General features: G+C 38.3%; 1 protein-coding gene, 1 long non-coding RNA gene and 1 pseudogene across 4 annotated transcripts in view; 2 read left to right on the top strand and 1 right to left on the bottom strand.

The window, feature by feature from the left end:
* The first annotated feature begins 1,354 nt into the window (after positions 1 to 1,354).
* LOC101287141 (NXPE family member 4) lies at positions 1,355 to 15,161 on the top strand. Of its 3 annotated transcripts, none has more exons than XM_033434553.2 (5): positions 1,355 to 1,480; positions 8,369 to 9,099; positions 9,602 to 9,663; positions 11,947 to 12,156; positions 14,572 to 15,161. In XM_033434553.2, the coding sequence occupies exons 1-5, from the start codon at positions 1,385 to 1,387 to the stop codon at positions 15,105 to 15,107; spliced, it is 1,635 nt and encodes a 544-aa protein (XP_033290444.1). In that variant the 5' UTR covers positions 1,355 to 1,384; the 3' UTR covers positions 15,108 to 15,161. The 3 variants fall into 3 exon arrangements, with proteins under 3 accessions (XP_033290444.1, XP_049569177.1, XP_049569178.1); XM_049713220.1 differs by having other exon boundaries at positions 1,373 to 1,480; positions 8,410 to 9,099; XM_049713221.1 differs by lacking the exon at positions 1,355 to 1,480 and having other exon boundaries at positions 8,497 to 8,635; positions 8,947 to 9,099.
* The window catches only part of LOC125965149 (uncharacterized), an 86,928-nt gene continuing 78,192 nt past the window's right edge, over positions 8,421 to 17,156 (bottom strand). Inside the window, exon 3 of the long non-coding RNA XR_007478714.1 lies at positions 8,421 to 8,476. This is a non-coding gene — a long non-coding RNA (uncharacterized LOC125965149). The remainder of the gene's footprint in view (positions 8,477 to 17,156) is intronic.
* Positions 11,002 to 11,506, top strand: LOC101287562 (60S acidic ribosomal protein P1-like; annotated as a pseudogene).

Here is a 17,156-nt window from a genome sequence, read left to right as displayed (position 1 = left end):
ATTGTATTTGAGGTTCTTTCTTAATTCAGCAAATTTTACCGGGTACCTACTCTGTACTAGATAATACGCACCAGAATCTGGCAACTGGGTCTTGATGACAAGGCTCAGGTGGAGATTAAGTGGTTCAGCTTTTCACAGATGACAATTCATTCAAACTTCCAGATTCATTCACACATTTCCTTGTCAGGTATTTATTGTACACTTACTAAAATTAATAAAGTCTAAGAACATTAAAATTATCTAATTTAACCATACTGAGAATTTCATTTCTCCTCCCCACCTCTGCATGAACTGAGAACTGCAGCTGTGATCCAGGAACCTCCTTAAGGTGGGGCTGGCAAGCCTGATACTCACCTTACCTGAAACAAGCAGAGTATTCTGGATCTAAGCTCAAAGTATGCAGACTGCAATTTACACCTGTGATATGTCTTGGCACAGAGGAGAGGTACACCCGTAATACACCGGTGGCTTCAGAACAAAGCCTTACCACCCAGCTCACCATAGTTCCTGTGTATGGAATTAAGCAGTCTTTAAACTAAAGGTATGAAAATATTTGCAAAGTTGGGGAGGTCAGGGAAAGGAGTAATGTTTATTCTTGGGTGCAGAAACTTCTAATGTCTATGTATAAACTGGGGATCTAGGGTAGGAGGTGCTTCTAGGGGAGAGAAAATTTTGAGAGATGAGAAAATTTTAGAAGGGCAGTGTTTAAGCCATCTGATTTTAAAAGACAGCTTGAAATTCCAGGGCAAAGACAGAAATGAAGATGTAACCATAGAAAACGTTGATAAAGCCTAGAACATTTTTTAAAGAAAGAGAGAAATCTGAATTTTAAAACAAATCTTTTCAAGCTTGAGGGGTGCTAGAAAGGCTGGTAAGACAAGAAAGGGGACTCTATTAACAGATTAGTAAAAAGGAAGCTGGAAAAATCAAGTTACATTAAAAGGGCCCCAGAAGAATGTGATTATCAGAGTCAGTATTTATTGGGATGTTTTGTGTCTGCTCTTCCTGTTTAAGGGAAGAGAATAGGAAACCTGTTAGATGACACATAGCCTGGAAACTTCCTCTAAGCATGAGCAACCCTGCATCCATCAGGCCCTTAGTTGCTCAATTTCTTACAGTCCATGGTGGGCTCCATTCTCAGAAGATGACGAGGAAAACATACTAACTGCAAAGAGCACATATATCGTTTTGTGTACTCTCTTGAGGTACAAGCTAATAAAGGCAGCTGGGAGACAGCAAGAGCAGCAGGAGGACCAAGTTTCAATTCTGGGAGTAACTCATACGAGGACAAAAAGAATCAGGAGGCATAAACTTTTCAAGTATTTCTGCATTTCTTTCCTGGTTTTGTGCCCGTTTTTGTATTGTCTCTTTTAGGATCCCAATCATGACAATGAGAATAACAAATCATAAGTCACTGTTGGTGTTGTTGTTTGTATTAGCCTCCTGGATCACTTTTACAGTTTTCCAAAACTCCACAAAGGTAGGAACTGCTTTCTTTATGTGTTTTACAAAAGTACATTTTACTCGACACTTCATCTGTTCTAGAAAAGTCCAAACAAACAGACCTATAGATTGTAGTAGGGGAGTTTCAACAGCTTACGCACCTTTAAGAGCCAAGGTACTTGAAAATAATCATGCAATATGAGAGAGGATAATACTGCGTGTGTGTGTGTGTGTGTGTGTGTGTGTGTGTGTATACACACATTCTTCTTTTGTCACTTATATTTGCATTGCAACAGTCTTCTCCCAATGCTTAGCTTGTCTTTACACCTTCTCCAAGGAACCTCTGAACAACAGAATATTTTCATGTTTATGTAGTAAAATTTATGTTAATACTGTTACTGTGAATACTGTTAATACTTTTTACTGTTAATACTTTTTACTGTTAATACTTCTTGAGTACTAATAAACCCTTCCCTATGCCGACATCAAATTATTTATCTAAATATTCTACTTAAAGTTTTAAAGGTTGCTTTAGACATTTAGCCCTGTAATGTACTTGGATTTTTTTTTTTTTTTTTTTTGCTGATTTTTCTTTTATTTCCATATGGATAACCACTTTTTCAGCTCTTTTTATTTTGTAATCCTTCCTTTCCAAGCTGATTTATCATGTCATTTTTGTTGTATATCAAAATCTCTAATAAATACAGGTCCCTCTGTGGGCTCTTCGTTCTATTCCATTGAACAATTTGTCTTCCCTGTATCAATACCACATGGCTATAGTTAACAGAGCTTCATAATTAGTTTTGAAAACTTCTTTAGTTTTCGGCCAGTCTTGGCTCTTCACTCTCTCTTATATATTTTAGAATCAGACTGTCAAATTTAGTGAAAAATTCTACTTAAATTGTAAGTCCATGACATTAGCCATATAGATCAAATTGAGAAAACTGATATGTTTATAATATTATTTTGCTGTTTATCAACATGTAATCTCTCTCCATCTATACAGGTCTTCTTCAAGATCTTTCACTAAATTTTATAACTTTTGCATTCAGGTCTTATACATCTTTTGTTAGAGTGATACCACGGTACTTCATAATTTTTCTGTTGCTGTTGTCAATAGTGTCCTTTTAAATACATTCTCTAATTGCTTACTGCTGGTGTAAAGGAATCCAACTGACTTTTGCATAAGGAACAGTAGGATTTTACTTTCCAAGATCTTGAAAGACTCACTAGTTCACAGATCCAATATTGTCTAGATCTCTCTGAGTACAGAAAGTATACTTGTTCTAAAATTTTGATTTTTCTATTAATTCTGTTCCCTTGGATGTCTCCTCTTTGTTGAAGCTGATACCTCTCTCTCATGAGTTACTTTTTTTTTTTTTTGGCCACGCCACGTGGCTTGCAGGATCTTAGTTCCCCAACCAGGGATCCAACCCGTGCCCCCTGCAATGGAAGCATGGAGTATTAACCACTGGACCACCAGGGAAGTCCCTCGCATGAGTTACCTTTCATGAAAACTTTTTGCTAATTCTTGGTTGTGTACTTTCTTACACCTGAGATTCTGTGGTGGCCAGTGTGCAGTGCTGTTACCTGTTTGCTCCAGCATGTTTGTGGCAGAGATGCAAAAAGTGCTGCAGGGCAACAAACGCTCCCCACTTTTCTAAAGGGTTGCCAGGCACACTGGGTCCTACCCACCTCTCCAGCTTAAATATCTGTAGTTTTTACTCTCACCAGAGTACAGAAGTCCCTGTTTCTAGCTGTCTGGCCCAGGCACGGGCGGGGAAATAAGGAGGTGTCAACCTGCCTGGTTTGTCCTCCTGTGAGCCTCCCCTTCACCCCTTTTTATTCCAGTTATCACCCTCCTCCATGTTGGTAATGTCCCTGCAGTGACTTCCTTCTTTTGCCAAAGCCTCATCTACATGCGTTGGAGCCATGGTTTCCTTCTTTGAGCTAATCTCATCTGCATTTCGTTCTTCAGGAGACTGCTTATAAGTTCTGGTCCATATAAGGTATCTCTTCCTATTTCCCAGAACAATTAGAAAATTTTAAGTTCTTTTCTGCCGTTTATACAATTTTATGGTGGGAAATCGAGGCTATAATATGTGCTTACTCCTCCACCTTGAATCAGAATTTTCCTGTTACTTTTCTACTAAAAAAAAATTGTGCAGAGAATATTATTCTACCATACTGAAAATCACTTATAATTTTCATGTGAAGTTGTAGCAGTTTAAAAACATCTGATAATGTACTGTATGGTTAAAAGATGTTACTAAGATAATGTTCAGATCCTCTAGGTACTTACTCTTTTATTTAAAACATCTTTATTGGAGTATAATTGCTTTACGATGTTGTGTTAGTTTCTGCTGTATAACAAAGTGAATCAGCTATATGTATACATATATCCCCACATCCCCTCCTTCTTTCGCCTCCCTCCCACCCTCCCTATCTCACCCCACTGATCTCCCTGTGCTATGCAGGTGCTTCCCACTAGCTATTTTACATTTGGTACTTACTCATTTTTTAATTTAGTTCCTGCAGCAACTACTGAGAGATTTTTTCATTTCTGATCCTGATTGTGGATTTTTCTACTTCTCCCTTTAGTTCTGTCCATTTTTGTTTCACATATAAATACATGGATACGTAGGCACATACACATTTAAGGTTGCTATGTTTTCAGACCAATTGATGCTGTTATCACTAAGAAATGTCCATCTTTATGTCTGGTGATACTCTTTGTCTTGAAATCTACTTTTTTTTTTAACATCTTTATTGGGGTATAATTGCTTTACAATGGTGTGTTAGTTTCTGCTTTACAACAAAGTGAATCAGTTATACATATACATATGTTCCCATATGTCTTCCCTCTTGCGTCTCCCTCCCTCCCACCCTCCCTATCCCACCCCTCCAGGCTGTCACAAAGCACCGAGCCAATATCCCTGTGCCATGCGGCTGTTTCCCACTAGCTATCTACCTTACTACGTTTGTTAGTGTGTATATGTCCATGACTCTCTCTCGCCCTGTCACAGCTCATCCTTCCCCCTACCCATAACCTCAAGTCCGTTCTCCAGTAGGTCTGTGTCTTTATTCCTATCTTACCCCTAGGTTCTTCATGACATTTTTTTTTCTTAAATTCCATATATATGTGTTAGCATACGGTATTTGTCTTTTTCTTTCTGACTTACTTCACTCTGTATGACAGACTCTAGGTCTATCCACCTCATTACAAATAGCTCAATTTCGTTTCCTTTTATGGCTGAGTAATATTCCATTGTATACATGTGCCACATCTTCTTTATCCATTCATCCGATGATGGGCACTTAGGTTGTTTCCATCTCCGGGCTATTGTAAATAGAGCTGCAATGAACATTTTGGTACATGACTCTTTTTGAATTTTGGATTTTTCAGGGTATATGCCCAGTAGTGGGATTGCTGGGTCATATGGTAGTTCTATTTGTAGTTTTTTAAGGAACCTCCATACTGTTCTCAACAGTGGCTGAACCAATTCACATTCCCACCAGCAGTGCAAGAGTGTTCCCTTTTCTCCACACCCTCTCCAGCATTTATTGTTTCTAGATTTTTTGATGATGGCCATTCTGACTGGTGTGAGATGATATCTCATTGTAGTTTTGATTTGCATTTCTCTAATGATTAATGATGTTGAGCATTCTTTCATGTGTTTGTTGGCAGTCTGTATATCTTCTTTGGAGAAATGTCTATTTAGGTCTTCTGCCCATTTTTGGGTTGGGTTGTTTGTTTTTTTGTTATTGAGCTGCATGAGCGGCTTGTAAATTTTGGAGATTAATCCTTTGTCAGTTGCTTCATTAGCAAATATTTTCTCCCATTCTGAGGGTTGTCTTTTGGTCTTGTTTATGGTTTCCTTTGCTGTGCAAAAGCTTTGAAGTTTCATTAGGTCCCATTTGTTTATTTTTGTTTTTATTTCCATTACTCTAGGAGGTGGGTCAGAAAGGATCTTGCTGTGATTAATGTCAGAGTGTTCTGCCTACATTTTCCTCTAAGAGTTTGATAGTTTCTGGCCTTACATTTAGGTCTTTAATCCATTTGAAATCCTTTAACATTAATGTTAGCTTTTTTATGCTTACATGGTATATTGTTTTCCATCCATTCACTTTCAACCTATAGGTATCTTTATACTTAAACTACATTCCTTGTAGATAGCAAATAGTTGGGTCTTGCTGTTTTATCTCTGCCTTTAAAAAAATTTAACACTTCATTTATTAATATGATTCTAGTAAAACTTTCTTTCTAGAATGTATTACTAATCACATAGGTGAAAATATAACAGCTTCACCTTTTTATAAATGAATTATCTCAAATATTGAAACATTGATCACAAATTCATTTAATAAAAATTCTTGAAAAATTTGATAAAACCGTAAATTTTAATGCCAAACTATAACTTTTAATATCAAAATATTTTAAATATTTCAAAATATTAAAATATACATAAATGAATGCATTGACTACAGAACATTATTTTATTTATACATACTGTCTTTTAAAAATCTTCACACTCTAACTATTCCAAAACAGTATTCTTTTTCTTTTGAGTTTGATTACACTACTTTAATCCCAGGAAGAGTATTATCTCTGACTTTTAATGAAGTGTTTAGTCTACTTACTTTTAATGGAATTATTAATATGGGTGGATTTAGGTCCATCATTTTGCTATTTGTTTTCTGCCCAGCCATTCTGGTTTTTATTCCTCTGTTCCCCATTTCCTGCCTTATTTTGGGTTGTTATTTTTGTTGGTTTTTTTTTAGTATTTCCTTTCAGTTTCTCTATTATTTTTACAGCTCTAAGTTGTCTTTCTAAAGTGGTTTCTCTAGAGATTACAATACACATTCTTAACTTTTAGAGTTAATATTGTGCTACTTCATGTAATCTGTAATAACCTTTCAACAATTTATTTCCATTTATTCCCCCCATTCTTTATGCTATAGTTGTCATATTATTACAAAATTGCAGTTCTTAAATAATTGTACGCACTTTAAAGAAACTAGGAGATAAACACACAGTATTTTATATTAATACATATATTTATCATTTCTGGTGCTTTTCATTCCTTCCTGAAGATCTATGTGTCTTTTTGGTGTAATTTCACTTCAGCTTGAAGAACTTTAGTTAGCAGTTGTCTCTTTTTTTCTTTTTGATCCCGCCGCTGGCATGTGGGATCTTAGTTCTCCTACCAGAGATCGAACCTGTGCCCCCTGCAGTGGAAGTGTGGAGTCTTAACCACTAGACCGCTGGGGAAGCCCCAGCACTTTTTAAAATGCAAGTCCAGTGTTGTCCCTTCTGTAGAGCTAATCACTGTTCTCTACAGGAGAATTAGTCCAATACAAGCTACTCTGCCTTTATTGGAAATTTGGAGATATTACTATGACTCACTGAGTTCTCAGAAATAGAGTTATTGATAAATGCAGTGAACATTGTTAAAGGTCTTGTACATATGCTATAGAACTGTGTTCCAGAAATGTGGTGCCATTCACACCTAAACCAACAGTGAAAGAGAATTTTAGTCTTACTGCATGTTTGCCACACTGGGTAGCTCATTTTTAGAGATACTTGCCTGGGATTAAAACCTGACTCTGTTGCTGACTAGCTATACAAGCTTGGCTAAGTCCCTTAACTTCGCTGTGAACCAGTTTCATCATCTGAAAATTGGGTCATAAAAATAAATACCCCATATATTATTGTGAGGATTAATTGGCTAACATATGAAAAACATTTGGCATTGTACCTGGCACATAATAAATGTTTGCTATTACTGTCTCTTATTTGATAAATTAAAATGTTTTTATTTTTTAAAATCTTCACGTGTCAAATAATAAAACAGTAACAATGTTAATCATAGTTAGTCCAGTACAAGCTATTCTGCCTTTATTGGAAATTTGGAGATATTACTATGAAAGATTTATACCAAAAAGTGTTCTTTACAGAATCGTAAGTAATAGAGAAAAGCTGAATGCAATAAATATCTAAAAAGACAGGAATAAGTGAAATATTCCATAGGCTGGAATATTATGTGGTCCTTTGACATAAGGTGGAAAGTTTTTAATTACACTTTTTTTTAAATCAAAATTCATTGGTAAATATTCAGTTTATTCACAATCATGTGAAATTGTTATATAGAGGATGAGATAAAATCACCCAAACGGCAAGAGTAGTTATCAATGGTTGGTGTGACTGAATTTTATTTCCTATAGAATTGTGGCATTCTCTCATTTTTAATAATAAATCAGTGTTATTTTATGATTAGAAAATAAATATTTTATAAGCCTATGCTTCTTATGTGCTGTTAGCTAAAGCAATCTGAAAATTACTAATAAATATCACAATTTAATCAAAGTGTAAAAAGTGAAATAGAAAAAAATAGATAATTGTATATTACATAAAATTTCCATGCTTCTTAAACATTTTCTTAAGGATTTATTTAAATGACTGAATTCTAGTTTTAAGATAAAAAATAATTGAACAATAAACATTTGTTCTCTGCTATGCAATTAAAAAGCATTTTCTCATTTGGTCTCCATGACTGCCCAGTGAAAGTATATTTTATGATCACCACTTTAAGGAAAAAGATCCCAGGGCTCTTTAGGGTGGAGTGGCTCATTCAAAATAGATTAGCCACTGATGGGAGTTCCCTGGCAATCCAATGCTTAGGACTCTGCACTTTCACTCCCAAGGACCTTGGAGTTCAATCCCTGGTCAGGGAACTAAAATCCTGCAAGTCATGCAGTGCAGCCAAAAAAAAAAAAAAAAAAACAGAAATAGTGAAATCTCAATATATTTTTAATTTTTGTACCTCCCATCATTTTATAAAAGAGAAGTTGGCTAACCTACCAAAATTATTACATTAAATAAGCACATTTTCTTTGTTCTTTATTGTATTCCTTGTCATTTCAGTTATGGACTGTACTCAAGTTGCCCATCTCCCTCCATCACAGGAATTTCATCATGAAATCATGTCCTGCAGCACCACTGGATCCAGCAGTTTCACCAACAGAGACTGAGCTAAGAATAAAGGGGATCATGGAGAAACTAGACCAGCTGATCCCACCCAGACCCTTCACCAACGTGAGCTCCACCACCAGCGCCACACACAGCAAAGCCACCCTCCTCAGCCCTCGAGACACATACTGCAGGGGGGATCAGCTAGACGTCCTGCTGGAGGTGAGGGACCACTTGGGACGCAGGAAGGAATATGGCGGGGATTTCCTGAGGGCCAGGATGTCCTCCCCAGTCCTGAAGGCAGGCGCTTCGGGAAAGGTGACAGACTTCAACAATGGCACCTACCTTGTCAGCTTCACCCTGTTCTGGGAGGGCCGGGTGTCTCTGTCTGTCCTGTTCATCCTCCCCAGTGAAGGGGTGTCGGCTCTCTGGAGGGCAAGGAACCAAGGCTATGACAGGGTGATCTTCACAGGCCAGTTTGCCAATGGCACCTCCCATGTCAATACTGATTGCGCCCTGGTTTTAAATTCAAGTGCTGAACTGTGTGAGTACCTGGATAGTCGAGACCAAGAAGCCTTCTACTGCGTGAAGCCTCCACATATACCCTGTGCTGCACTCACCCACATGCATTCCAAAAACAAGGCCGTGTCTTATCTTAGCAAACAAGAAAGAAGCCTCTTTGAAAGGTAAATAGTTATTTCTGGAGACTACCCGGGCAAATATAGTAATGATTTGGCCTATCTGTTGATCTAAAGGAAACTACTATGAGTATATCAACTTCGGGACTCTGTGAAGAGCCATTTTAGAAAAGGTCTGTGAATTCATTTGGGGACAGTGCCCACTCTCCAGTAGTCCCTAAAGGTTTGGGATATTTAACACTTATCATTGAAACAAAAAATATAAATAAAGTAAAAATTAAAAGAGGAGGAGAAATAGACATGTGTGAATATGCATGGGATCTAATATATTTTTTCTGCTTCTCAAAAACTTACCTTGTACACTTTCTGGGGATCTGTACTCCCTGGACTAATAGGCCAAGAAATGTAAATTTAATAAATGGTTTGGAACCGTGGGCAAAGTAGTCAGTTATTATCACAAGAAATAACTGAAGCAATGGGTAATGTGGCTTCTTGTGTTTCCTGATCTTGGGGCCACCTGCAGATTAATTTCTATATTTGTCTCGTTAAGGTCAAATGTGGGTATAGAGATGATGAAAAAGTTTGGCGCCATTACTGTCTCCAAATGCAACAGTAAGTTCTCCCTGTGTTTGATGGGTGGTACTTAGTACTAGTCCCATTTAAAGCATTTCTTCTTTTTGCAGACTTATTCACTATTACCTGTCCTATTGTTACTCTGCTTATCAGGCTGGTCTATGGTAGGTCAAGATGCCAGTTACCTAAGTGAATAAATGAATAGAATCATAAACCTGTTTTATAACTCTCATCCTGAGGGCTTCCCTGGTGGTGCAGTGGTTAAGAATCCGCCTGCCAATGCAGGGGACATGGGTTTGAGCCCCGGTCCAGGAAGATCCCACATGTCACGGAGCCCTGGTCCAGGAAGATCCCACATATCACGGAGCAACTAAGATCCCACATGTCACGTGAGCCACAACTACTGAGCCTGTGCTCTAGAGCCCACGAGACACAACTACTGAGCCCACGTGCCACAACTGCTGAAGCCCGTGTGCCTAGAGCCCATGCTCCACAGCAAGAGAAGCCACCGCAATGAGAAGCCCGTGCACCACAAGGAAGAGTAGCCCCCGCTCGCCACAACTAGAGAAAGCCCGCGTGCAGTAACGAAGACCTAACACAGCCAAAAATAATAAAAATAAATAAATAAATATAACTCTCATCATCAATCTTATCATTATCTATCAGGCAACAGATAACCTGCCCATCAGACACATCAACCTTCAAATGTCAAAACTCTCTCCTAATTTGCACCTAGGTCTTATTCCCAAACCACCACCATCAGCACTTCCCACATTGCTACAAGCACAAGAATCACCATCTAGAGGTTTCTAACCTGCCCTCTATAAGTCAATTCATTACAATTTCCCCCTCTTTGTCTTTGCCGCCTTTCAAACATTTTAACATATAAAATAGCAATTCCACACTTATATTTATTAATTGCTCTTCAATTTCTTTGGCTCAAAACATCCTAGGAAATCATTATCTAAAATGATTTAAGGCAAGAACTTTTGTGTCCCTTTAAATTCGACATTAACAACTTGCTAATTGCTACTGAACTCATTTACACTGAAGTGTATATACGACCTACAGGTAGAAATGGCATTTTTCACCCAGGATACACAAGGATACTCATACCGGTTATTAAAATATTAAACCACTTCCTTTGGTTGGTGGATAATCACTGCCCCAAGACCACCAAGGCTAGATACGTCAGTCCATCAGATTCCCAGACTCTTCACAAACCAGTGACCAACGGGTTAATACCTGGCCTGTTCTGGACCTCCAGGACTCTGCTCCAGCCTACAGCCATATCCATGTGGACTGTCCAGGTCCCAAACCAAATTAGTTGTTAATTTTTTTTATATTTCCATGCACTTAAAGGATTTACAGTTTGATTGTGGCATTTAAGACACTATGACAGTCCTCAGCTGCCGCTAAGGTGCTCCATCCTTCCGAGGAAGCTAAAGCCGCGTTGGGGAGAGGCCCTCACTTCATATGGCGACAAGCACCACACCCGGCAGCCCCCATTTAGCACTCGCCCCCACCATGGCCTCTGTCTCGGAGGTCACCTGCATCTACTTGGCCCTCATCCTGCACGACGCTGAGGTGACGGTCACGGAGGATAAGATCAATGCCCTCATTAAAGCAGCTGGTGTAAATGTTGAACCTTTCTGGCCAGGCTTGTTTGCAAAGGCTTTGGCGAATGTAAACATCGGGAGCCTCATCTGCAACGTGGGGACTGGTGGACCTGCCCCCAGCAGCTGGTGCTGCCCCAGCAGCAGGTCCCGCCCGCCCCACCACTGCTGCCCCAGCTGAAAAGAAGAAAGTGGAAGCAAAGAAAGAAGAATCTGAAGAGTCTGATGATGACATGGGCTTTGGTCTTTTTGACTAAACCTCTTTAGTAACACGTTCAATAAAAATCTGAGCTCTTTGAAAGAAAGAAAAACAGAAACAAAAAACACACTAGGACAGTGTGTGATAAACTTGGGGGTAAAGTGGGATAAAATGACAAGATAATTGAGTTTTCATTACTAAGCAAGAATTGATGTCTTTCCTTTCATAAGAAGGCAAACAAATACTTAAATTTTACCTAGAAGGCCTTTTTCCTGGGAGAAATCTTGTTCTCTATAATGAACATTAATGGGTATCATTTAGAAAATTCTTATCAGAGAAAATTTTTTCTGAAAAATAAGTATTCCATTAAGATAATGATGCTTCAATAAGGCTTTTCCTCCATCCTCACACCCTATTAAAAGGATACTTAGAAAAGACAGTTGGTTCTTAATAAATACTGATGGGTAAAGTGATATTTTAGAAGATCCTATCTTGTTGATTCTTTAGCAGAAAAGACAGCTCCAATGAAAAAGAAATGCAAGTTTGGAATGGCATCCACAATCCCCAGTGGACATGTCTGGAAAGACACATGGAATCCTGTCTCCTGTAGTTTGGCTCCAATCGAAATGAAAGAATGCCTGAGAGGAAAATTCATACATCTAATGGGAGATTCCACGATCCGCCAGTGGATTGAATACTTCAAAAGCAGTATCAAGAGTATGCCTGTCTAAGCTATTACTCATATCCTTTTCAGAAACATCTTTTTCATTTCAAGGGGAGAAATGAATATGGGAAATGCCTCTTCTTTTTCATATTTGTTAATCACAGCACACCAACACTTTTCACAAGACATCATTGTCTTTTCTTTAAAAGAATACATTTATTGACTAGAAGGGAGCCAGTTTAGAAAAAGGTTTACTCCATGCCTATCCCTGCAAAATTCACACTTCAGTATTTATCCAGCATGCTCAGAAAATCATGGACAGAGCAGACAATAATAAGATATTATACTGTCCACCTTCTACAGATGGCATGATGATTAAGGGTGTGGATTCTAAATCCAGATGTCTTGGGATCAAAATATGGCCTCTACATGTCCTAGCTGGATGGGCTTGGGCAAGTTACATAACTACATAGTGATTTTGTCCTTAGTTCCCTCATCTGTAAAATGGAGATGAAAATAGTACCCACCTGGTAAAATGAGGTAATATACGCAATGCATTTAGAATACTGTTTGCTACATACTAAGTTCCCTTTGGTGTAAGCTGTCATCACTATTATTATACCATGGAAGCACAGATGCTAGGAGTAAGATAATGGCTTCACATCAGGTAGGCACAGTGGTTAAAAGTAGGGGCTTTGGAGCCTAACAGACCTAGATTGTGCCACTTAGAAGCCATGACCTTGGGCATAGTACTTATTTTCCTCATCAATGAACTAAAAATAACAACAGCATCTGGCGGTGGTTATAAAGAGTAAATGAGGTAATGGTTATAAAATATTTAACACATTGCAAGACACATGAGCACTCAGAAAGTGCCCAGTAAACAACAGCTATTGCAATGATTATCATTAGTTCACATCAGAGTTGGGGCTAGAATCCATTTGCTAGAATCCTAGTCCAGTTGCTCCTTTTACTAAACCAAGAATGCATCAATACTAATTCAGAATCCACTAGTAGATCTTAGCACTCTTACCTGGAAAACTGTCACTGCCTGTCCTGGACCCTGGCTTTTACCACTGGGGACAGTGCAGCTGGTGTGGCTCCCTGTTGGCCTTCCTGACAGGATGCCACTCTTGTGATCTCCAACTTAGGGTGTAAGCTGATCCTCCCAGTAAAAAGCGAAAATCAGTAGGGCCTTGGATCCCCTCCAACAGAAGGGGAGAGTTTTAAATTGTGACCTCTGGTAAATGACTAAACTCCACCAGACCTCAGTTTCCTCATCTATAAAATTAAGGGTCTGGGGATAACCTCTAGCATCACATCCTATAACTGTGGGTCTCTTAGTTTATAGAAAGTACTAAATTATTGAGCTACCTACCCTCTTGGCTGACCTTTCAAGTTGTGGTAGCAAAACATCTGTTGCACATATTGTTAAAAGTTAAACTGTATGGCTACAGTGTGCTTTGGAAAAGGAAACTGAAATATGTTAGAAGCGGAATGAAGAAAAAATTCTGCCCTTTTCCTCCACCCAACCCTCCAGCATCACTATTTTCAAACCACACTGGTTAAGATTTTAAGTGCAGCCCTTTACTTCTAAGATGATACATGTTACAAAGCATTAATAATCCTTTACTACACATTTTCCTCAGAAGTTCTAGCTACAAAGCAGCTGGCCTTGATAGTTTGACAAGGGTCTAATTAATACGATGAAAAATGAAGGGACTTCATTTTCTTCTATCCATATTATACTTTTCAAAAGTTTTAAGATTGGGTAGACTACTTTCACAAGAATTGTGAGAAACTTCAAGTTTAGGTACAGATTCTGTCACTTACTAGTTGTGTAATCTTGAACAGGTCATTTCATCTCTTGGTTTTCTTTTCTACAATATGGCAATTAAATATATATATGCATATATATTGAGCTTTGAAGTAAATGAATAGATCAGTCCTAATAAATGCTTTGTAAACTGTAAAGTCCTTCACAAATGAGTAGTAATATTATTATTATAGATGATGTATTCAGTGCCATTTAATGCATATGTAAAAGAAACACAGAAGTATAAAATATAATTCCAGTCTTAAGGGAACTTACAGAGGACTTGGGGAAATAGGGCTACTTGTTTTTTGAAATATAAAGACATCAATTGGTATCTTTCTCTATCTTCAAATGAACTTAGTCTATAGTTAGCAAAACGTACAAAACTAATACCCACAAAAGTGACTCCATCATCCTCCAGTGAAGTGATCTCAGTGCTCACCATCGCCAGTCAATTTGGTTCTACATGGTTCTACAGAGGGGCAGATATAATTTCTTATTTGTATAACACTTTTGGTTGCTCAATAATTTTCAAACTATTCTCTCATTTAAACCTATAATAAATTAGTCAGGATTAACTTATTTAATCATAAACACCAAATCTTTTCTTCTATTTTTATGACCTTTGTAACTTTTTTTCCTTTGTCATCAGCCCTGAAGTCAGTGGATCTGCATGAATCTGGAAAATTTCAAAAACAATTTGCTGTGGACTTGGACAAGAATATCAAAATCCAGTGGCAAAAGCATAGTTACCCCTTGGTTGTATCACTGGCCTATTCAGTCAAAGAGATTGAGTACATCGCTCGGGTTATTGACAGAACTGGAGGAGGAAAAAGTACTATCATTGTTATCTCTCTGGGCCAGCACTTCAGACCCTTTCCCATTAATGTTTTTCTCCGAAGGGCCGTCAGTATCCATGATGCAGTTCAGCGCCTTCTTCTGAGAAGCCCAGACACTGTGGTTATCATCAAGGCAGAAAACATCAGGGAGATGCACACTGATGTGGAGAGATTTAGTGACTTTCATGGTTACATCCAATATCTTGCCATAAAGGACATTTTTCAGGATCTCAATGTGAGCATTATTGATGCCTGGGATATAACAATTGCATATGGCACAAATAATGTCCACCCGCCCCAATCTGTAGTCAGAAATCAGATTAATATATTGTTAAACTTTATTTGCTAGATAAAACATATCACTTTAATTTATTCACTTAATTAAAGACATCTATTAAGTGTTTGCTATCATGCCAGATGCTGTTGGCTCTGAACTCTCAATTAACAAGAGAAAATCTGCACTATGGCTGATTTATTAACCAGCAACTCAACCAAATCAGTTATTTCTAATTTGGGCTTCCACTTACAAATAAACACAAAAATACTTATGAAAAGGAGCTACACTTCTTGATCAGAGTCATGCCACTTTTCACAAGCAGGAAGTCAAGACACCTAATGGTTAAAAGTTCTCTGTGATGCATGGAAATTCAGAGCAATAAAGTCATTATAAAATAAATATTTGGAGAAAGTAGTCCTATTTCCTTATTTACGAGACAACTTCAAGATGATTTCCAAGTGGGAAGAGAAGCCTTTTGAGGCAATGCTCCCTGTACATGGTCCTGAAGGAGCAACAGAATTTGAAGCAAGACCCTCTGGATACTGAAAGCCTCTGACATTTCTCTCCCTAGAGGGACTCCCACTGCTAGGAGCTAATCTATTCTATAGAATTTATCCTTTAGGAATACCAGATAAAACAGTTGAAAGCACAGTGCTCTAGGATTCAGAGAGCCGGGCTTCAGTCCTTCTGTTGACAGTAATTACATAACTTTGGATAAGTCACTTCAGCTCTCTGGGCCTCAGTTTCTGAAACGAAGGAGTTAGTCTGAGATTTGTGATTTTCAAACCTTGCTCTGTACAGCTCTGGGTGGTGCTGCAGGTACTGCCTGGAGGGACAGGAGTTAGGAGAAGTGCTCGGTGCGCAGGGTACCAGTTCTTCCACACCACTTCAGCCAGAATATCAGCCATTTTTACCCATGTTTATTGGGCTTCTGGGTAGGCTTTTGATTTGAAAAAAAGGTTCTACCGCTTAAAATGTTTGAAAACCATAATGTAGATAATCAACATTGGTTTCTATAATCTACACATATGGGTTACTATTTTCATCACCCTCACTTGCATTGTAATAGGCCTTCCCAAAATTTGACCGAAAAAGAATATGAAAATTTCAGTTGAATAGGGTGATATAATTATTATAAAGTATTTTGGTATAATATCCTTCTTTAATTTTTCCCTCTAAACCATGCCCCAGATATCACTGGGCCCCTGACGTACTCTTGTTCCATCTAGGAAAAGACAATTATAATAGGAATATCTTAAATCCATTTATCCAGTTTCCTTCAGGAAAGGGATAATAATTTTTCTACTTATTTGCCCATGAACCACAATTCACAGTTCAGTGCCCAGTAAACAGATGGTCAAAAATAGTAAGTCCCTTATCATGTGTCAGGAACTATTCAAGACTTTAGGGATACAGTGGTCCAAAAGGCACATGAATTTTTTGCCATCAAAGAACTTATATTATAATAAAGGAAAAAGATAAACAAAAAAGATATAAAATAATCCCACACTACTAAAGTAGTATGAACAAAGTATATAATAGGGTAATGTGATGCAGAGTGACAGCATGGTGGTGATGGAGGTGACTAGTTAGAGCATTTCAAAAAGGCATCTCAGAGGAGAAGCCATTACAAGCGAGATCAAAATAATGGAAAGGAGGCATCCATGAGACAAACTGAAGACAGCAATCCTTAAGAAAGAATGGCAAGTACCAAACCCCTGAGACATGATGGAGCTTGGTTTATTTAAAGAACAGGAGACCATTATGCCTGGAGTATTGTCAGTGCGAGAAGTATGGAGGGAGAAGAAGTTAGAGAGGAAGGTAGGGACCAGATCACATGTGGCCTTTGTAGTCTATGGCAAGGAGTTTGAATTCTATCCTAATTATAATGGGAAGGCAACTGAGGGAGGGAGAAAAGGAAGGAAAATAAGAGAGAGGGTAGGAAAGAGAGAAGGAAGAAAAGAAGGAGAAAGAGAAGGAAGAAAATAAAGGGAGGGAGGGAGGGAAAGAATAGGGAGGGAGGAAGGGGAGAGGAAGGGAGAGAGAGAAAGAGAAAGGGAGAGCGAGAGAGAAAAGAAGGGAGGGAGGGAGAGAGGGACTGGTAACATAACTCAGGCATCA

The sequence above is a fragment of the Orcinus orca genome, chromosome 8 (genome assembly GCF_937001465.1).
Source record: "Orcinus orca chromosome 8, mOrcOrc1.1, whole genome shotgun sequence".
Lineage (NCBI taxonomy): Eukaryota > Metazoa > Chordata > Mammalia > Artiodactyla > Delphinidae > Orcinus > Orcinus orca.
The sequence above is the reverse complement of the archived record's forward strand: the minus strand, read 5'-3'. Positions and strand labels throughout refer to the sequence as shown.